Source organism: Erithacus rubecula (assembly GCF_903797595.1).
Source record: "Erithacus rubecula genome assembly, chromosome: 5".
NCBI lineage: Eukaryota > Metazoa > Chordata > Aves > Passeriformes > Muscicapidae > Erithacus > Erithacus rubecula.
In genome coordinates this window covers 16826618-16849262 of record NC_136687.1, presented here as the reverse complement: position 1 = coordinate 16849262, position 22645 = coordinate 16826618, and the positions used below count along the sequence as shown (strand labels likewise).

Genomic DNA, 22645 nt, shown 5'->3' with positions numbered 1-22645 from the left:
TTACAAGTCAGAAAAATAAAGCACCCTGCTGGTTTAATGTGTTTGTAGACAACAAATTTGTAAATTTACTCCTTAATTTATTACACTAAATTGCAGAGATTTTGGGAGTAAACAAATGATGAAAGAAAAAGATGCTTGCAATAAACTGAAGACTCAGTTGCAGAAATTCTTAGAAATACTAATTTCTCTTTCTTCTTTCACAGTACCTCTAGATAGTCAGCTTACTTCTCTTTCATGTTCTCAAGTTTTAGGGAAGATTTCTATTATGATGACACTGCTGGATACTTTGTTCTTGGAGGCAGTGGATATGTAAATGGTATTGAAGCATTCTTTGGACCTGTGAAATACTATCGCCTCAATGTGTTGGAAACAGAACAGGTGAGCAAAAGCACTACTTGGAAATGTTGAAATATTAGCAGCCAGCTACGACTATATTTTATTTTTTCAGATGGAGTGCTCATCAAGTCATAAACTAGCTATGAAGCACAATCATATCTGGGAACATATGTCAAATATGATAATTTCCTTTGAAATCTAGTAATATTAATTACCTTTTCAAATGTTAAGAGATAATACTTTGGGAAGTGAGTGTATAAAACAGTCTTTGTAAATCTATATTTAATAAGGACATATTTTCAGTATTGCTTTGTTCCCAAAGTTTCTGATGATACAGTGTTGGATACATTTGATTAATCTATGGTTTTGATAAAACTGAGGTAAAAATCGCATGGATTTGGTCAGTTTTAGAAATTTATCTGTGATTTTTGGATTATGCTGACCATTTAAGTAGACAGTGGTCTACTGTGGCCAGTATCAGGTTGTCTGACATATTATTATGATGCCAGATGAGGTGCCAGATAAGCTGATTATAGTGAACAATCTGTTCCCTTTTGTTTGTGTGCAATAAATCTTTCTAGCTGACAGTACACAGCAGCAGATACCAGGAATGCCATTTATCCATCCATCATTTGCCTTTTTACAGATTTCTAATCCTCTTCATGACAAAGACACAGTGGAACAAATTGAACTTTACTATGAGAGATGTATGGACATTCAAGAAATAGTTTATGATTACAGATATATTGTAAAGCAAGGCGAAAAAACCCACAGAAGTTGTAAGTGTTGATTTATGACATGAATTTTAAACTCACATCTTTGGAGATCTGTTTTTTTTCCTTTAACAGTCTGGATATTGATCATCAGAAGTAAAATTAAATTTAGTCATAACAAGAAAATGCAATTTGAAGAGTGTAGTCTCATTAGCTAGGTGGCTAGAATTAGGGTTTTGTCCTTGAAAATATTTTGTGTCTTGGAATAAACACTTAAATCATCTTGATATGTCTTCTCTAATAAGACAGGCACATAAAGGGACAAAGAAATGCTCTCAAGCTTTCAATTGCTTTTCTTCCATTTCATTTTCAAAATGACCCTGAAGGAAAATGGGTGGATTTTGCTAGAATGTTCCTGCCACAGTTGCTTAATGTTCAGAAATCAACAGGTTTCTACCAAAGTGTCCACTTTGGTGAGAGGAGAATGACTGCTGAAAACTAGCTTATATTTCTTATTTGAATTTGATTGAATGTGTTGTGACCAGAGCATGCAAGAAGAAATCTAAATGTATTTGTAAGAGGCCTGTGCTGCCTGGGTGATTTTTTAGCTTTGCGTTAAGGGTGTGCTCATCTTGTCCATGAATTTTTAGTTTACTAGAATTCTTTTTTTTTTTTTTTTTTCTGTCAGAAACTTGTTTTCAAGACCAAAAAGTCAGCTTTTATGTCTTAAATATGTTTTTTTCTCTAGGTTACTATGAAAGCTATTATTTGGAGCTGATGCACAAATATGGAGAAAAGTCGAAATGTGATGCTTTCATGTGGGGAAAAGAGCTCAGGGAAAAGTACCACACTTTGTTCAAACTGTTACAAGAGATGGATTTCAGTAGTCCAGATGGTAATCATGTGTCTTTTTTAAAATTGTTCTTTGTTCTCAACAATATTTATTATATAGTTTAGTATGATTTCACTTAATGTATTATACATTTTGTTTCATATTAGCTAACTTAGTAAAGGAGTACTAGGTGGGTTATGTATTGCAATATGCTGCAGATGGAAGGATGGCTTATTAGGTAGAAGGAATTAGAAATATCCTTGTGTTTTTAGTAGTTAGTTACTCTGAGATGGTCTTCTGGATTTTTATTCACTCTTCATATTCAATAATACCTTGTGTCTCTAGGAATTTCGTCTGCATTGAGAATACAATTCAGCTTGAGAAATAACAAAATCTATTATTTTATCTATTATTCAGTTTCTAGGGAAATTGGTTCCTAATTTTAACTCTTACAATAACTGTGTGTCCTACATTTTATTTTTAGTGGTAGAGGATGGAAGTGATACAGTTATAGAAGTTGGCCAGAGGATATTTGAGAAGGTTGTGAAAGGCCTGTCCAGTGCCAATGGCCTCAGCAATTTGGGCTCCTCTGTACCTCTCCTGGTGGATTCCAGTTGTTGTGGATACCATAAGGCTTCCTATTTCCTTGCAGTTATATTTGAAACAGGGCTTGGTGTGCCTGTGGATCGTGTAAAGGTACTATATTTAACATGTTCTGTCATGTCTGTGAAATTAATTACCTTTAAAGACAGTTAAGAAAGGGGATGGTCCATTGAATTAAAGAAAGTGGAATGGCCCTCAGGTCCAGGTGGTGGTTGAAGGGATTCTCTATTAAAGCTACTAATAAATACCTTGATGGCAATAATATATTTATGAAGGCCTGATGGTGGGAATCTTTATCCTGCTCAAGCAGAACAAGGAAATCAGTGATACAGTAAAGACCTGAAAATGGTAGTAAAGTGAACAGTATAGAAAATACTGCATTTCCTAGTCACTGTGGAGTCAGGATCCTGAGTAAGAGCTCTTGAGTCACCCACAGTCATTTGAAGGCAGGTAAGAAAAAAGCCTTAGATCAGGCAAATCTAAAGACGAAAGGTTGCATTCTACAATCAGGAAAGAAGTTTGATTTTAGACAGTGCAAAAATGTGACACTGAGTATTATGGTCAAATGAGCAAGGCTAACCAAAGTAGAACAGGTTTTTTTTGTAGGAAAGTGACCATGCTTCAGCTGAGCAACTGCAGTTTGAGAACTCCTGACTACTTAGGCAGGTTGCAAATAACTGAAATGTTTCAGTGTGTTCTAGGTTAAATAAAAGGAAGGTGTTTATATGTCAGGGGAAGAAGGCAACACTAAAATTGCCAATATATATTTTATTTTGATATAATAGTATAATATAAAACACTCATATAGAATATCAGATCTGTCTGTTGTGGTTACAGGGCTCTAAATCAGAAGAACCCCTGACAGGCCAATCAGAAACAAAGCTCACCTGCAATTCTTCAAAAACAAGAAACCGTAAACAGGAAAATGAACATTTTCTATACCCTCATTAAAGAGTACATATTACCTATTATGGAGGCTAAGTAATTTCATCATTAGATCTGCTTCAGGTTGTGTAGGAAACAATTTAATATCCAGCACAGATGGGACACCACTGGTTTTCTTACTGTGCAGGTGAAAAATAATAGTAGTGTTGAAAATATTTTTTTGGCAACTGTGTGGTGCATAAACAAATCAGCATGTATCTCAAGGGAGATTTGTGCTGAAACCTTATCAGCCACAGATTCCATCCTCCTAGTCCTGACAGATCCCTAGGGTAAGATTTTCAAATGCTGTTTGTTAGCTTCCATATGTTTCCACAGAATTCATTGGGAAAACTCCAGTTGGTATCCGTGGGACTAGTTAAGTCACTACTGAGTATGAAATGTGTCAGAGTATAAACAACACCATAGTAAAATGACATCTAAAAATTGCTGCACACTTAATGATGACAGAATAAATGCAATACTTGAAAAGTATTTAGAGCCTAGTTTTTCTTTCAAGTGTTTCTGTGCAAACATAAGACATTTTGACTACTTTATGGCTGTGCTTGCTTCTGTAACTGTGTTTGCATTATATAGCTAGTATATCAGCTACCAATATAAACATTCTGTTCCCTGTAAATCTCCTGCAAAGTGCTGAACTTGTGAGAAGTGCAGTGAATTCACTCTTGTTTATGTCTGTTGATTTTTGCCAGGGACTGCTGTATAGTTTGGTTGGTGCTCAGGGGAATGAGAGACTTTCTGTGATGAATCTTGGCTATAAACATTACCAAGGCATTAATAACTATCCACTTGATTTGGAGCTGTCATATGCTTATTACAGCAATATTGCAATAAAGACATCCCTGGATCAACACAATATAAAAGGGGAACAGGTAAAAGAGTTATAAGTGTATCTGAATTTGTTTTCTGTGCAAGTTATTTTTCATATTTATATTATGTGGCCAGAAGATTTATGTGTTGATTTATACATATTAGCTCATCTGATTTGTGTGGCAGGGGTTTTGGACTAAATGGTCTTTAAAAGTCCCTTCCAGCCCAAATTATTCTATAATCCAATGATTGTTACAGAATCTCCCACATTATATATAGATTCATTACTGTGTTTCTTAGGAATGGGGAATGAAAATCAAAATCAGACTCAAAAACTCAGAATTGTCCACAAGTCTGTCTTTTATTAAAGTCCAAGCCTTATTCTTGGCCCCTAAATCCTCACTCAGGTTTTTAATTATTAATATAATATCATGTGTTTATTAAGCAACTGATCTGTGGTTTCAGTAGACAGACATCATGAAGTTCCCATAAAAGATGAATTGTCCTCTCCATACTTAAACCTTTTCTATAATCAAATGTAATGACTTGGTTGCAAAATAGTTATCTGATAAACTTACAATATGATTATTTTAGAATAGGCTGCTAAACAGGAGGTAACACAACTTTATTTGTAAAGAATAGTCGAGGTAGGTTAGTGCTAGAATCCTGGCTTATCAGAAAGCATGATTATTGTACAAAAATAGAGAGATTTTAATTGCTGAAGAACTAAAAACTGGCAGACTTGCCTAGATAAGAGTGCTGTGGATCAGGTCTTCATGAAGCTTTTTGCCAGCCTTTTTTTAATCTCTTGAAAACAATTTCTGTAGAAATTGTTAAGCCTTAAAAGACTTAAAATTACTTCCTTGTAATTTTTAAGTGCATTTAAAACTAAAAGTTGGTTTGGGACTTTTTTCAGTTGTTGGTGTCTTGGCATATCTTTCCAGTGTAGAATGGAATTACAGTTTTGGAACAAAGCAGTAAATGTTTTTTACAGTGAATGTAAGAGTAGGTCTTAATGCACTGGCCAGCAGAGGAGTGATGAGAATTTTAAATCCAGAACTAATTGTAAATTTTTAGGGAAAAATAGGAAATGGACAGCATTTTCATTTTGGTAGCAGATGCTGAAATTCATTGTGGGATTCATGTGGAAGTTAATTTTTTTCTGTTCACCTACTCTTTAGGCATTTGTAGAAACTATAAGACTGATGGATGATGAACTGCTAAAAGCTCAAACAAAAGAAAATGGTGATGTCTTTATGTGGTTAAAACATGAAGCAACAAGAGGAAATGCAGCTGCACAGGTATAAAGTAGTAAATTTCCCCATTCTTGGTTTTAGACACACTCAAGAATGTACCTCTATAGACCACATAGGAAAGTTGCAGAGGAGAGCAGATAGACATTCTCTCCATCCACCCAGAATTGCTTCTTTTTTCCGAGCCTGGACTATTTCTCATATTTCTGTTCAATAATATCCAGTAACCATGCAAAAGCCATAACAATGGTGAAAGGGAGCAGGAAAGAGTCTTCAAGTCTTGGCAACCTCCTTCTCTGATCCTTTTCCCTGGCTTTGTATTTGCTGCATTGCAATTACTGCTGCTGATCTGAAACCAGTAGCAATACTGGGAAGGTGGTCTGCTTGGGGAGGTGGTGGAGTCACCATCCCTGGATATGTTTAAAAAAAGACTGGATGTGGCACTCAGTGCCATGGTCTAGTTGAGGTGTTAGGGTATGGGTTGAACTTGATGATCTTGAAGGTCTCTTCCAACTTAATGATTCTGTCATATATTGTAATACCAAGCCATTTACATGCATCAAATCTGTCTATTACTTAACCTCTGCACTTAAATCAATCCAGACTTCTATGATACTGACAGCTATAAAAATAAGCCTGCTGTAGAGTTAGTATCAGTACATTCCACCACTGAAAAGCTCTTTGAATATTCCTGTTAACCAGTTGTTTTCAAACTGTGGAGGGTGTATACTAGTTTCTTCTCACATTTGAAATGCATCTAAGCCTGCAAAAGTCTTCTCCTGCAATTCCAGTTTCAATAGTAGCATATATAGCATTACAGTTTGTTTTCTTTTAGCAACGTTTGGCTCAGATGCTGTTTTGGGGCCAACAAGGAGTGGCAAAAAATCCTGAAGCTGCAATAGAATGGTATGCGAAGGGTGCAATAGAAACAGAAGATCCAGTGTTAATATATGATTACGCCATTGTGTTGTTTAAGGTAAGACATATTTCATGTTTTCACTTCAAAATAATGGTTCCTCTAACAAGATGTTTCTCAGTTATCTGCAGTGACAGTAAGAGTGGATACAAATGCTTTTAGATTTACTCTGAAAATTAATCAATAGGTATGAAGTTAATGTTGATTTTTACCAAAAAAGGCATAAAAGATTTCAGAAAGAGCAAGTTAAAACCAGTCTAGTTACTTTATTTCTAGCCATATTCAGGATCAAAATACCACCCAAATTGTGGATCCTAATTTTTCCTCATGTCTTGTCACCTCAACAGTTCAACCAGCTAGTAGGCATAGACTTTGGTGTGGAGATGTAGGTAGAAATTTAATCCTCTCTTAGAATGCCCTTTATTAGAATGTGGTTTTTAGCTGGAATTAAATTAACATGCAGTTAGTCTTTCCCTGCTTGCAGCAGTAGACAGAAGATGCTAAACTGAAGCATGACCTCACCTGAGTCAATGAAGTGTATCAGCTAAGTGATGTCACCCATAAGACATTCAAGCACTAAAGCTTAGAAATATTGGTGAGGAACTGTCAGGTCTTCCTCTCATTTTCTGTAGGGAATGCTTGCTTAGGTTTTCCTTGTGTTGATTTTGAGCACATCTAATCTGTTTTACCTGTGTCTAGAATTTTTTTATGTGGACCTCATAAGGATGATATCTGTGTATTTCCTCTAGAGACACTCCAACATCCTTTTTCAGGAGAGCTGAGGGCTCTTACCCACTGCCAAACTGTGCACAACCTGTGCCCCTTTGAATGCTATTCATGCTTCCTCAGTTGCTCAAAGTTAAAAATCTGTGATATTATTTACCTGTAAAAATCACTTGAATATACTGAAATAGTTGTTTCTAGATCAAATCACTGAGATTTTGTAAAGCTGTGAAAGAAGAATGAACACAAAGCTGCTTGTTTTGTTGTAACTGTTTAAAGCTGAATGGCACTTAGTAAGTAGTAGTATCAGTATTTTGGATGTGCATAAGGGAATTTTTGTCAGTTTTATCACCCTGCATTTGTAAACAGTGTTTATTTCACATATCCATTTCCTAGGGTCAAGGTGTGAAAAAGAATGTAAAACTTGCATTGGAATTGATGAAGAAAGCAGCAGCCAAGGTAAAATACAGTAAATATTTTATTATTGTAGTTCCAAGTGCTAATAGCAATGAGCTCTGATTTATATAAAATGCCTGTTACCATAATTCGTTGTCAATACTGCTTGCTTCCTCCAGTGTCATCACCATGAATGGTGAAAGCCTTATTTTCACAATTTGGGAGACTAGACCACTCAAAATCAGCTAAAATTTCTGTGAAAGAAAAAGAATTCTCTCTACTTACATCTTTTGGAACTTGCTGTTAATTAAGTGATTTGCAGAGTGAGTGTTTGATCCAGGAATATGCTTTTGCCTCATATTCCTAAGTATTAAGGGAGAAGACCTGGATGTCCTAAACTGTCCTGTTTTTTTTTTCCATAGTAGGGAGAAACATTGTCAGGCACCACAGGACAGAGGAGCCTCACTCTGTTTAATGATCTAAGATAGCCAGGTTACCCAGGCCATGATCTGGTCCTTAGAATAAAAATGGAAGAGCAGCTAGACTTTGAATACATTTCTAGCTCTCAGAACCAGAATTAGTTAAATTACTGATTTTCACAGTAGAACTTCACTGCTGACTACCATCAGAAAATATTTGTGCCAGTTCTGTGATTCCTTTGAAACACGGTGAGCCTATCTGTTCTACTGCCATTTGGGAAAGGCTTAAATAAACTGAGAGGCTTTTATGATGTGATCAGAATTCCCTTGGTTCAGGATTTGAGGAACAGCTTCCTGGAAGACTCCTAGAGACATCAGTTTCCTTATGTCCTTCAATTCAGACACTTGACTTCTTATATTCCAATGCACATTTTCTATACAAAACAACACCATAATTATTGAAAAGTTTAATGGCTTTTGCATTTTAATGTGCAAGTTAGTAACACTGCTGGCATACTTACAGCCCCATATGATCCACCAGTTTATGCAAGGAAGTGGTGACTCATTGCAACAAAAATAAAAGCTGTCTCAAGATTTTTTCCTCTTGAGCCAAGATGCAAAGATGCAACTTGGTAATAGCAAGTGGCAATATCTTAAGCAGATCTGTGTGATGTTGGTGAAATGCATTTTGAAAGCAGCATTACAAGTTCTGTGTTCATTGCTTTCTGTTTATTCTCAAAGAAATGTTCTAGTTTAAAAGAAGTGGGGGTTTTGATTGCTAATCCTGTCAATCTATTTCTGGGAGTTCACAAGAATAAGCGCCCTGTTTGACTTTGAAGAGGAGACAGGGGAAAAATAGTCAGAGTTTGCTTTTATCAACATGTGAGAGTCAGCACATGGCTGAGACTCTGTAGAACACTGGAGTTTTATTCCTCACTCTATATACGAGGCCACGGGGAAAAGTAGTGGGGGGAAAAAAAACTTTATAGTCACTAGTCCCAGAAGTGACAAAAAGCAGAATCAAATGTGTGACCCAAGTCTGCTCTTCTTCCCTTAGGGCTTGCCCCAGGCAGTGAATGGATTAGGATGGTATTACCACAATTTTAAAAGAGACTACAGAAAAGCAGCCAAACATTGGTTAATTGCTGAAGAACTGGGAAATCCAGATGCATCATACAACCTTGGTGTCCTATATTTAGATGGGATTTACCCTGGAGTATCTGGTAGAAATCAAGTGAGTAAATATTTAATGGTACTATTTCTTACATTAAGGCCCAATTTAGAAGTTTTTGCCTCATTCTTGAGATTGTTCTGTTCACCCTAAGTGGGATTTTGATACCTTTTATCATGAGGGATTTTACTGAGGCATTCAATCAGATAGCTTAGGGAGAAGTATGTTGCTCAAATATCTCAGTCAAAATTATATGTGTGTTTGTGTCCTTTTAATTTAGAAACAAAACAAGTGCAAGTTTTACTCCTTCCAGTGGCAGCAGCCAGGAGGGATAGTATGTGCTCTCACATAATGTGACCTTTTGGGTTCTCAGTTTTGGATTGGAAAGTTTATAGGGAAGGGATTCCACAATAACTGAAAGTAGCACAACCTTGTCCCTGAACTCATGCTACGTTCATATGGCTTCTGTGAGCCTCAGAATTACAGTGAGAGGCCTCCTTTCCAGACTTGAAAATACAACTATTTGATACACTCCTGGTAGATGGCAGTATTTTATTTTGTTGTTCTGTGACAGAACCCATTAACATATGTGCCGAATAAATTTTCCCCTAATCAAATGGTCTGCTTTATTTATATTTCTTTATTAACTTGGTAGTGTATGAACAGCAACAAAAGTATAGTGAGGTAGACTGTAATAAACACCAGCAGACCTCATACTTAGAGCTAAAAACTTTTTCTGCTGTGGCCTTTGAGTTTTGAGATCTGGTTATAGTCCAGACAATGAGTATTTCTGCTGCCAACAGCAGCAGTGCTCACCAATATGTGCATCTGGGCAACACATTTTTCTTCTCCAGGGACAAAAATACACATTTCAGAGTGGACTGATTATAAGAGTACACCTAAAAGTGCCCAGGTTTCTTTATTCATCAAAGCCAATGGCAAGAAGGACTGTGTATTCTATGCTCACTAACAGAAAGCATTTATTGATGGTTAAAAATTTCCTGAAATAAATTATTTTGGGTTGTGTGCTGGTTTGGTTTTCTTTACAGATTACTGTTCCTGAGGGTAAAATGTGGAGTCACACAGCCTTCCCACTTCTGTAGCTCTGTCCCTGCTTACTCAATCTGTGTTATCTTTTATAAACCAGTTTCAAAGATTTGAGCACTGTGGTTGTGGTCTGCTGAGCATATAGGGAATTGCTGCTGCTCCACAGCCTTCATTTGGCATCACAAGTGGAAAATTCTGTTCTCCAGGGTGCCTTAATAATCTTCCTACTAGTGAATAACTAGTTTTACTTTTCTCAGTGCATGCAAGACTTTTTTGTGTTAGTTAGACATTTAAACACTTCTCTGTTTGGTGTTCCATATATTACCTGAATATATGTTTTTCAAAATTTTTTCTAGCCTAAGCTATTAAAAATTTAGAAGAAAGAATTCATTTCATATTGGTATATTAAAAGTAGTTAAACTATCTTGGCCTTCATTAGCCAGCTACCTATTTTTATTCCTTTGATGAAATGACTCCTGAGGAAGAAATCCCAATAAAGATTAGTAATGCAGAGTTGCTAATTGTGTCTTGTTTCTTCACAGACAGTTGCTGCACGCTATTTCTATAAAGCTGCCCAGGGAGGACATATAGAAGGGACTTTGCGCTGCTCTGTGTATTACATCACAGGGAATATGGAAGACTTCCCCAGAGATCCAGAAAAAGCTGTCATGTAAGTAAGGAGACCATTTTTTAAAGGATAATATATTTCCAATCTGATTATTTTCATTATTGGTGATTTTTAAGTCCATGGCCTAAATACCTTTACTTCACAGTACCTCTGTGGCAAAAAGTTCTTCTGCAGTAGTATTTGATCTTCATGAGTAGGTGTGTTATTTAGATGATCAGTAGATACTGATAATTTTAAGAGATACTGAGTGCTTCTATTACTTTTTTTTTCCAGAATAACTTGGAGAGATTGTATCAAACAGCTCTGAAAGGTTGTATCTAACAAAGCCTCATATTTTGGGGTTTTTTTTCAAGAAATATCAGTCTCATGATGTGGTAGAATTAGTATTTTGCATCAAAAATACCACCTATTAACTTGTTTGTTTTCTTAAAAAAACATTGCTGAGAAAAAAAACCATAGGATATCTCTAATACACTTACAGAGATGAATGGATTTCATGTTCTCACAGTTATTACAGGATTGATGCAGTGACTACTGTGAAATCCCATAGTTTGTCTTACAGAAGAAGTCAGATGGTGATCCCCTATCCTTTTGTGTTCTTTGAGTCTACATGAGTTGAGATAACCTTACTAGAGGATGACCTTTCATTTTTTGTTTGTTCTACTCCACAGCTGGGCAAAACACATTGCAGAGAAGAATGGCTACTTAGGTCATGTAATCAGAAAAGCTCTTAATGCTTATCTAGAACTTTCATGGTATGTTTCTTCTGTTCTCTTTATTTTCTATTTTTCATTTAGTTTATAGCAAGATGAAATAATTAATAATGGGCTATCACCTCTAAGAAAAAAAACATAGTAGCACTACAAAAATCAGTTGCAAAACATCCATGGATGTAAAGAGAAGGAGGACTTGACCCTAAGTATAACTCAACAATTCTGACAGAATCAAGTGAAAAACAAGGAGTTTGTAGTGACAAGTAGTTGTATTGACTGTGGTTCTCATCCCATAATATTTGTGTAATATGCACTGGATTAACCAGAGGAACACCTTTCACTTTTACTATTATCTCTGCTACAAATCTCATATTTTATCTTCTCTCTTCTGTATATTTCTGTGTCATGAAAGGTCTGGCTGCTGGATTAGATTTGTTGGGTTTCTGTGTATGGTTAATATTGTCTTTTGTGTAAGTATAATAGGGGACTATAATATTGAATAAGCCAGTCAAGAGGTTTCAAAATAGTGTCCAGGTTAATGCTCCATCTTAGCAGCCTCTGAGGCATAAGCATCAGATATTTTGTGTGCAAACATCAGTCTGCCATATGTGATTAAAACAATAGCTCTTTAGTACTGCAGCTTCCCCTGTAAGTACTGAATTAGTGCTTCATGCTAAGGAGATCTACAAGAAACTGTCAGTGGACTGTTCTGGAGTAACCCATTTCTAGGAGTGTCTTTTTGCTCAGTCCATCACAGACATTTCTTCTTAGACTTGAGCCCCCTTTTGAACACTGAAAAATTGTTGATATTTTTGTATTGTGTTCTGTTGTACAAGCCTGTGACTCTGCCCAGCTCACTTTGCAGTCCACAGATAGATGACAGGTAGAGCATTAAGATTCCAGTAAGCCTGGGTCAACAGCTGGGAGGTAAAACCTTCTGGAGTCCTAATTGAGATTCCAGGGTGTAAATTGCATAGGTGTGAAGTGTTGTGCTGCCACTCCTTCCAAGTAATATGTGTTCTTCAGTCATTGTTTGCACACACGTTTTACACATCTGTCTGTCATGGCAGTTTGATCTTCAAAGACTGATTTAAAGGGTGTAAATATAATTTATTTTCTTAGTTGCCCTTTGAGACTTAAGGATCAACCAATTTCCCAGCTTTCCCCTGAATTCCTTCTGTAGTCCCAGGTCTCTCTTGTACAAGATGTTTTTACAGGGCAAGTACAAGGAATAATTTGTAATCATGCAGAAATAATTGGATAACAGGAGGTTATACCTGGTAGTTCTGAAAGGACAGCTGCTTTCTGATTTTAAGTTGCTTTGCTTAAGCAGCAACTCTTGAAGTCAAGTGTGTATTTGACCATATGTACTTCCAGTTAAACAAGCCATTTGAAACATGGTTTTACCTTTGTGTTGTGGAGAAAATCACTGGTAGTGCTGCTCTTTAGTAGGAAACTTCAGAAGGAAAAAAGTACACCAAGTGGGTTTTTTAATTGTCTTGGAATTTTAAAACTACATACATGATTCGAAAGTCTTCCTCTTCATTTTAAATGTGTAGTCTTCATAATATAGAGTAGATGAGTGGCAGAGAATATGAGTGATGCTCTTTTCTAGTATCAGAATACTGAATTCCTATAATGCAAATGCAATGTTAAATTTTACTACTTGCTTTACAGTCAGTGGGATGCATAAAGTCCTTAGAGGGGCAGAGGCTGTTTTTCTATTCATAGACTCAAATATAAGGAGAGGCAAATCCTTTTTCAAAAAGCTCCATCTAAGACAAGAAAAAAATAAGTCACATGAATGAAAAGTAAAGCATACCAAAGAAATACTTAGATGAATATTAGCTATATACACAGCTAAGTTAATTATAGATTTTTTTTTTTAAGTAAACTCTTTTGAAGAATGTTCTATCTGAGACATTTAAATAGAGAATTTGGCTTAGTATCAGTTCTTCTTTACCATCAGTCTGGCACATAGAGTAGAAACACACTGGAGCCAGTAGCTTCAATGTAAGAGGGTAAGGACTGCAAATTCTTGAGATCCAGGTGGCTGGTTACACCAAGCACTGCCTGTATATGGCGCTGTTGCATGAGTTTCCCAGCCTTTTGCTCTTAAACTATGTACCAAAACTTTGCTCATAGGCTATTTCATACATTTATTTACTGCTTTTGGGGTTTTTTTAGACTTTAACTAAAATGCATGTTGTTTTTTTAAGGTTTTTCACTAGTTTATTTTGTCTAACATTAGGCATGAAGCTCTGCTGCATTACATTTTAGCAGCTGAAACTGGGATTGAAGTGTCACAGTCAAATTTAGCACACATCTGTGAAGAAAGACCAGTAAGTAAACAAATTCACAACTCATTATCCTGAAAGGAGCCCTTGTTAATAATAATATGTTCCATTAGTCTCTTACCTGGGATATGAATGAATCAATTATTTCCTTTATAGGACCTAGCAAGAAAATACCTAGCAACTGATTGTGTCTGGAGATACTACAATTTCTCTGTTTCTCAAGTCAATGCTCCATCATTTGGTATGTATAAGGAATTCTTTCTAAATTTTAATTTTACTTTTTTTTTGTCTTTCAAAAACTGTGTTTATTTTAACTTCTATGTGAGTAAGCAGGTTGAGGGAACATTAATTCCTACATGATTTCTAATCGTACATTTGCTTTTCTTTGTGTTTTGATAGGAATATCAAGGGAGAAAAGGTAATTAAAGTGGTGTATTTCAGCACAGGTTTTCTGAAATTTTCCTTTTTATTGCATTAAATGGATTAAATTTTAATAAAATAAAATAAAAAAGCTAAGCCCTGAGGAATGGCTAGATACTTCGGAGTCTGAGCAGTTGACTCAAAGTTTAAGAAAAAAAAGCAGTAGGCTTTAGGAGCTCGTGCTGTTTGGTTTATCAGAGGGAAAATCCAAAAGCAAATACACTTCCATATCATAATCAAGTCATGAGAAACTAATAAAGGCTAAGGGATTCCTTATCTAATTTATTATTAGTTTTTCTCTTAGGGTACAGAGTTTATCAACATTGATAGGGCTTACCTTGGAGAACTAAAGGATTCCCTAAGATCTCTTTGCAAATAAGTTACATTCCTCAGGCCTTAAATTTTACTACATCTATGGCTTCAATAGCTAAGTCATTTTGGTGCCTCTGAAAGCTTTACTGGATGTTTGAAAACATTGATCTGATTGTCTCACAAGAGCATTTAAGTAATTTGCAACAAGCATGTGGAAAAGTGGAGTGTAAAAATAATTCATGTTCTTCATTTAAATGCACTGTGTGGGAAATTTAAATGTGTGGAAATACCACATGGATATAGCCTGAAGCCATATGAGCTGACAAACACTGTTAGCTTTCCTGAGGAGTTTGTAGACACCTGAGCAAGGTGTAGTTTGGTTGACCCTTTGGTAGATCTACTGGGACAAGCTTACATTAGAAAAACTTCTGAAGGTCAGACTCATAGGATGCAACTGTCATTCCATCTCAGTCTGCTGTAAAAACATGTGGGATTTCTTGGCAGCTGCTGTAGACACACAGACCTAGAAGAGTTTGAAACCATTTGAGGAAAGCTTAGGTCAGATATATGTAGACACAGTCATAGGAGTTTTTAAATTCAGTAGCACAGATTAGTGCAACATCGTGCTTGCTCCTGTCTGGGTTAACACCCTGTCTTTTGATGAATTTCATTATGGTGCAATGTCACAGAAAGATGTGTGTAAAGCATTTGGTGGGAATTGCTCCCTTCTAGACCAGGAAAATTGTATCCCTACTGTTGTCCTGGGTTGAGTTGGATTTGAAATTAATAAAATTATCAGCAGCAACATTCTCTAAATTCTGGGAAAGTTCAGCCACCATAGTGTCACATACAGAGCAGGCACATAAGTGGCATGGTTTTAAACATCATCAGTTTTAGGGCTAATCTGACTAAATAAGGCTTTGGGCTGTCTAAAGACAGTTTCAGCAAGTGAAGAAGGAATGCAATATAAAGACGCTCAAGCCTCAGTTTTTTAAAAACAATGTCATTCACTAAATTCATTAAAGAGAAACAATGAGAGATTTCATCCAGGATAATTATTTTCAGTGGGAGGCTGATATAAAGTAATTGCAGAAACACCCAGAGAGAAAGAGTACATTTTTTCTTAATGTGGTTTAAATATAGTTACTGCTAACTTCTCCATCACATTAATATTTGGTTAATTCTATTGCAACAAATAGTCTAAATCATCTGCTGGTTTCTTCCACAGCTTATTTGAAGATGGGTGATTTCTACTACTATGGTTACCAAAACCAGTCTAAAGACCTTGAGCTCTCCATGCGGATGTATGCCCAGGCTGCCTTGGAGGGTGATTCACAGGTGGGTCTGCAGCCATGGCAAAACATCAGAGTGTAGAACAACCTGAGGATTTAGCTGTGACTGGTTCTTCTGCTCAGCCTCACCTGCACCAAAGAAACCTGCTAGAATAAGTTACAGTTATTTCAAAATACCTTGTGAGTCAGTAGTTGCTGTTTCATAATAGAAGATAAACTTAGCAAAGATTAATGGTCCTAGAATTAGGCTGCTTTGTAAGCTAAAACTAAATAGTCTAATTTAGGGCTACCTTATCTGGGCACATTTGACTCAGTTGTGACCTCAGTATTTTTGCTATTGCAAGATGAAGAATTAGTAGACTGCTGGGTTATTTTCCAGTCCTATCCACTGCCATTTTATGATAAACAAAGATGACTGGTCCATTTCCCTTGATATATTATACCAAGTGAATCCCAGGGTGAGTTTTGTTTACTAATGAAGGTTTCATCTCAAAATGCTTTATAATTAAAAAATAGACCATGACACATTACCAAAGACATGCAGTGTTTCACCACTGAGTTTCCTGTTCTCAGGACCTCCTGTAGTGTCCTGGATGCAATATTCTGTTCTCCCTGTCCCTATGGCAATATCCCCAGACAGTGTCTTGTATGTGAATGTACCAGAGGTAGTGTGGGTAGATTCTGTTTTGAGGTTATTGGGACAAAACATTACTGCTAAGCTAGCAAAGGAAGGAAGAGATGCATAAATAGTTAAAGTATGAAAGTCAAAGTGATGGGAATCCTGTAAAATGTCTTCTGTGTTCATCTTCATGACTCTGAAGAGACACTGGGTTGCCTAAGACTTGTCCAAATAAGCAAAACTGTAAGATTAAGGACTTAGATTGTCTGGAGGAAACTTCTGCTCTCAATTTCACTATTCAGATTCTGTTATCTGTAAAGCTATGTGAAGAGGAATTAAACAGTAACAGAATAGAAATCAATTTTTGCTTTCACTCTGTATTTCCCTAGGAGATAAAATATGACAGTTTGATATGGTGCTTGATGAGCAAGTAAAAATAAGAAAGAAATCACCTGGCAAAAGATATGAACTAAGAAAAGAGTATCACGACATCTGAATGCTTCTTTTGCATTTTCAGTATTTATTTGAGTGTATGGTTAGGAGAAAGGGCTCTCATAATTATTCATTGAATATCACATTATATTAAACAAATCTAGGGAAGACAGTTATAATTATTTAGATACTTAGTGCTTAAATACAGACATGAAAATTTAATGTTTAGAAAGTATGCATTTTTTTACTGTTAGGGTTTCTTCAATTTGGCCCTTGTCATAGAAGAGGGCAACTCCATACCTTCCTACATCCTGGATCACTTGGAAATTGATCAAGCATTGCATTCCAGTAATACATCACTTCTTCAGGAACTATATTACAGGTGAGTCTTTTACCCTTAATCAGCATCTTCTGGTTTTCCACGTGAGTAACATTTACTCTGGAGGACAGCAACTCCTGCAATTATTAACTTTGTTCACTTGTATGATTTAAGGCAGATTAAGGTCAACATACTCAAAATTCTTAAATGCCCTAAATATATTTCAGTTTATGTCTGTTAAAGGGACCTGATTATATGTGATTACCTGAAATAGCAGGGACAGGATTCAACAATCCAGGAGGTCTTTTCCAGTTCAATGTATTTAACTTCCTAAGTTAGGCACTGGTGATTTGTGTGCAGTCCAAAAAAATATTTCCATTATAAATGTAGCATAATTTGATACAGAACTTTAAAATGTGTAACTGGGATAATAGCAATTCTTCCTATTGATTCTGCAAATATGTCTAGGGTGGCATAGATATTGTGAGAATGTTATAGGTCTGCTGCCTGAATGACCTGTGCCAGCACTATTTATGGACAAACCACCTAGTGTGCTCTGGTTCCAGTACAGAACTTGGGTTCCTTTACCCAGGTAAAGCAACAGGTGTTGAAAGGCACAGTGAGAATGTGAAGCTTACACAGTATTTGGTGAATTTGTGGAATTGCCTTTCAAATATTTGAAGAAGGAGGAGCTATGATGAGTGAGTGGTTTATCATCTGTTTTGCTGCTGACTGAACCCAGAAAAGTGGAGATGATAGCAACATTAAGACCTCATTTGTCTGTTCACTGAATTACTTCCACTGCACATGAAACTATTAGTGAGATATATAGGGGTTCTGAACCATCTGGGATTGTAAGCTTGAGTCAGAATTCTGCTTTCACTTGGGCTGAATCCACCTGCTTTGCTGTGAGAGTAATTCCAGAGTTGACAGCGTTGAAGGGTTTTCCTATTGTCATATAATTTTGTCCAAAAGGTGCATACTTTTATATACTTATATATTATATATTATTTTTATATATGTGTATGTATATACACAGTCTATTACTTCATAACTAAATTATATATATATTTATTTAAAAAAACATATAAAAGGTATATATCTATATATGTCACCTCCTTAGCTTTGTAGAAAAGGATCAATGAAGCTTAAAATAGATGCCTATGATTTAGCTGTCTAAACTCCCCTAGTAGGAGAAGTCTCATTTGATGGAACTGAGAAAGTTGCTCAGCTCACCCCAGAGGAGGAAGGTACCTTGTGCTAGTCAGCTAAAACACTCTTCAAGCTCTGACTTCATTCTGTTATACAGCATTGTCTCTAAAGGAGTTTTGGCACCAGTGTTCATGTAGGTAACTGAATTTTGTACATCTGATTTTAACTCAAGTCCTGATGTTGACTCATATTAGTTAGAACTTGAACTGTGACTGCTTTGCAAGTGTAGCCTGGATCCTTAGACCCATTGTTGACTAAGAAAATAAAAAATGTGCTTCTAGGGTAAGGTATTCTGTGCTTAGTAAGTTTAAGATAGTATTTTTCTGAATTTTTACTTTACCATCTGTGATATAGTGATGATGATATTTGTTTGTTTTTATGGATTACTGGTTCTGCAAACCCATTTGAGATTCCCAGATGATCATTGCCACAGAACTGTTGAGGAGGACTAATTAGTTGTTTTAATCTTCTTTTTGTAGGTGCTGGAATAATAGTAACCAGGAATCAATTAGTCCATGTTCATTAGCATTGCTTTATTTTTACATGAGAGTTCTCTGGAACAATGTTTTACACTCTACTCTGGTATGTATTGCTGCTTTATTATATGCACAGTTCATTTGGAGCTCTACCTTATCTTTGAACTGCTCTAACTCTGTTTTTAAAATTATTGTCACAGATCTACTTCATGGGAACCTTTCTTTTATCGATTCTTGTTGCATTTGCAGTGCAGTCTTTTCAGTCTTTATCTGGTAAGTATGGGGCATAGTAAAACTGAAGGAAGAGGAGTGATCTTTCTATGTCAGTCAAATCTTCAAAAATGAAAGCAGAATTCTAGATTTGATAGAAGTACCTCTGAGCAGTAGCTTCTTTAACAGATAAGTCATTTTTTTGATCATTAAAAAGGGGCAGATGAAGCAAAAGTTGGTTTCTGAACTTCTCTTGATAAAGAAGATTCTTAATAAAAACATAAACTTCATGTGATTATTCCCAATCTCTCAACATGCAGTATTGTTACAGTAATTACATGACTTTGATTCCCACTATAGTCTCTGCAATATGCAAAGTGTGATTCCTGTTTCATAGGATGGGATCTCTTCAGATGCAAAGTGGGAGAAAAAGTGGGGTTCCAAGTGCTAGTACATGGCAGTAACTTGGTGAGAGTCAGTTCAGACTCTTAACACCAGTAACAGAATGAGCAAATGCATTCAGTCAGGACTTGCAGACTCCTCCTGTCTTAAAACAGAAAGTTTTGCTCTATGTTGTCTCTTTTACTGGGATAAACAATATTAACAAACAGAAATGCCAGACTTCAATCTGTTAAAACTGCTACCATGTTTTCTACTGCACTTGAAAGAGATAGAGACTAAATGACATTGTTGAATAAAGGGGAGGAAACCCTACCATCACATGAAAAATAATAATTTAAAAAGTCATCATTTAAAAAGCAATTCCTGCTGCAGTCAAATGTTTCAATTCAGATCACAGGACTTGATCAGGAAATGGTGAATATTACCAGTTACAAAAAAATTTCTTCTACTCCGTACATTTTCTTATGTTGTGTTTTAACCCCAGTAGGCAGCTTAAGTGTATGTATGTCAGAAAATAATGTTTTCTGATACATTTTTGTAATAAAATACTAAAAAATTACTTTGACATTGACCACCTACACCTATAAGAAATAGTATTTTAAAAACCCAACACCATTAAATGTGAAAAAATTATTTGAATTAAAACATGTAACTCTGAATAATAGGCTAAATGTGGAAATAATTCTGAAATCCTGTTTTCTTTTTGTACTAGCTATTAATTTAGATAACTTGGGAATCCCACAACAAATTTATAAAATAATAGATACTCTTTTTTCAGTACTCCCAAACCTTTGAATATTATCTTTACATGTAATTTTACATCCACATAATATTTAAATATTGATTAATAGACTTCCTAGACACAGGGGGGTTTTCTTAAGTAATTTCTTTTTATGTTCTTCTGAAGCTCGTAATTCTTCTGGAAGAAGATCAGGACCATTGTCACATGATGTCCCATCTTCCTTAGGGAATGACAGTGAAGATGCTACCAGACCAGTACAGCAAGATGAACCTACTCTTTCAAATGATTTATCACAGCAGGAGTCAAACTCTCAGAATCCTCTTGTTACCAGCTGAAGTGCAGTTTTCTTAAGGTTGATGTCCATTGGGAAGACAGGATATGAACAGCTACAAATCTAAGAGCTGGCAACCAGCCCTGTTCGTGGCATTAATAATACAGTCCAAAAGCTGAAGTTGTAGGGAAGTTCACTGATCTGACTTCACTATAGAGGAAAACCATCCTATAATTTATTTAACTCCAAGATGATGCAGAGTGTCTCACTATACCCAACACATGATCATACTGTATGTCATGGAAGGACCTGGAAGGTAACCTGCAACATCTTTGCCTAATTGAAAAATAAGCAAACATCCCACAGGTTTTAATGAAATTTTACTTACACATGTAATCTCTTATTAAATTGCTTTTACTGCATTTGAGCTTATTTATTGGTGAAATTAGCAAATTTCTCAAAGTTTGAATCATGGAAGTAGCATAAAAGTGAAACCCAGTGACAAACACTTTCCAAGGTCCATGGAAACCAGTCAGGACAGGACAAGCAATGGTAACAATGAGGTTTTTTGCATTTTATATTCCATGCTGATTTTTCAATATGAAAAGTGTTTTGTTTTGAAAGGAAACATCAGGAATATTTGTAATATGGTCATAACATATTAGTTATTATTTTTTACAAGCATCCACATTCCCTGGTTGACACAACAAAATGTCTCTTTTCCTGCCAAGAGCCGCTGATAAGAGAAAGGAGCTCTCCAATGAATAAATAAAAGAATATTTAAATATGTGATCAGGTGACACAAAATGAGCAAAAATTTATTTTTATATTCTTCTGTAGATAACACTGGCAAGGATTTATTTCATGTTCTATAGTGAGTCTAAAAGACACCTATTTAAGTGACAGTTAATTTGATAAATGTTGGATGGGGCCTATGGATAACATGTATGGAGTGCAGATACCTTCTATCTGATTTAATGGAAAGTGGCTGTAGGAAAGGTCTAACCTTAACAGCAGATGTGCAGTCCCCTCTGCAAAATGATGTAGATCACAGATTATAAATTGCATCAATCTATGCATTACTGAGGGTTAAATCCACTCGCCTTGCACTACATTATGTACTCTTGTAAATAAAAATATTTTTTTAATTCAGCCTGTATGTGGAGAAATTTCTTTTAAAGCACCTCTAGGATGAAATACTATCTCACTGTTGCAGTCTCTCAAGATCATTATTTATATGTCTGTTTTCTTAGCTTTGAATGAGACAACCAGTTTTCACTTTCTTTGAGGAATAGTCTTCTCACAGAGCAAACCTGGAACATGTTGTTTTGTTTTTCAAGCAAGACATAGGAGGTTTCAGTAAGAAAGGAATGATTCAAAAGATAAAAAAAGCTCTGACCTTCAAGACAGATTTTTATATTTGTATATAAATGTCTATACATACATTTCATCAGGGCATGTTTCACTTGCAGAAAACTGAACATTCACAGGTGTGTAGAGAAGAGCTGATGCTTTGAGGCAGTATTCCCTTGACAAGTCATGGGATAAAAATGAAGATGTTGAAGCTCCTCCCCCTCCCACTGAGAAAGTAAATAGTGTGCCATGTTACTGAGTTTTTCATTTATTTGATCAAGAACTGTGCAAAGAACACTTTTTGTCCTTGGTACAGTTATAGATACATATATTGTTCTTTCTATGGAGAGGTAGGTATTTTAACATATTAGAAAGAAGCTTGACTTTTGCATACTAAACTGTTGTACTCTCTGGGGTTAGATTATGTGTTATTTGATATCTATTGCAAATGGCCTCCATTATTTTTCAATCTGTTTTGAGTTGCAAAAATTTGTGCAGCTAAATTTGATTATATCAAATTCCTTACCACAAAGATACGGCTATTTCAAGAGCCCTCTCAACTGTATTTTTGTCACCTAATAAAAGACTGTGCATCTGTGTTAAAACTGGAGCAGGTTTAGATAGTAAACCCAGAAGCATTGCAGAAAGCCAAGTGTAGCCCTTGAATACAAGCAGACAAATGTCAGACATATGGCACAGTGCTAGGTTAGGTACCAAATGGCATGCACAATTAGATGTTCACAAAAAGCTATTTGGGTGTGCATAAACCAAATCTTGCTTATAGCT

General features: G+C 35.9%; 1 protein-coding gene across 1 annotated transcript in view; it reads left to right on the top strand.

Moving 5' to 3' along the window:
• SEL1L3 (SEL1L family member 3) overlaps positions 1-20570 on the top strand; it is a gene marked incomplete at both ends in the record, with an annotated part of 32436 nt that extends 11866 nt beyond the window's left edge. The window contains 18 exons of the mRNA XM_079306336.1: positions 252-378; positions 983-1115; positions 1798-1944; positions 2366-2577; positions 4119-4298; positions 5418-5537; positions 6325-6465; positions 7525-7587; positions 9001-9177; positions 10704-10831; positions 11461-11544; positions 13754-13844; positions 14199-14217; positions 15760-15869; positions 17129-17256; positions 18885-18987; positions 19082-19154; positions 20401-20570. Of these exons, the coding sequence (XP_079162462.1) occupies positions 252-378; positions 983-1115; positions 1798-1944; positions 2366-2577; positions 4119-4298; positions 5418-5537; positions 6325-6465; positions 7525-7587; positions 9001-9177; positions 10704-10831; positions 11461-11544; positions 13754-13844; positions 14199-14217; positions 15760-15869; positions 17129-17256; positions 18885-18987; positions 19082-19154; positions 20401-20570 (2206 nt within the window). The remainder of the gene's footprint in view (positions 1-251; positions 379-982; positions 1116-1797; positions 1945-2365; positions 2578-4118; positions 4299-5417; positions 5538-6324; positions 6466-7524; positions 7588-9000; positions 9178-10703; positions 10832-11460; positions 11545-13753; positions 13845-14198; positions 14218-15759; positions 15870-17128; positions 17257-18884; positions 18988-19081; positions 19155-20400) is intronic.
• Between the last annotated feature and the right edge of the window lie 2075 nt (positions 20571-22645).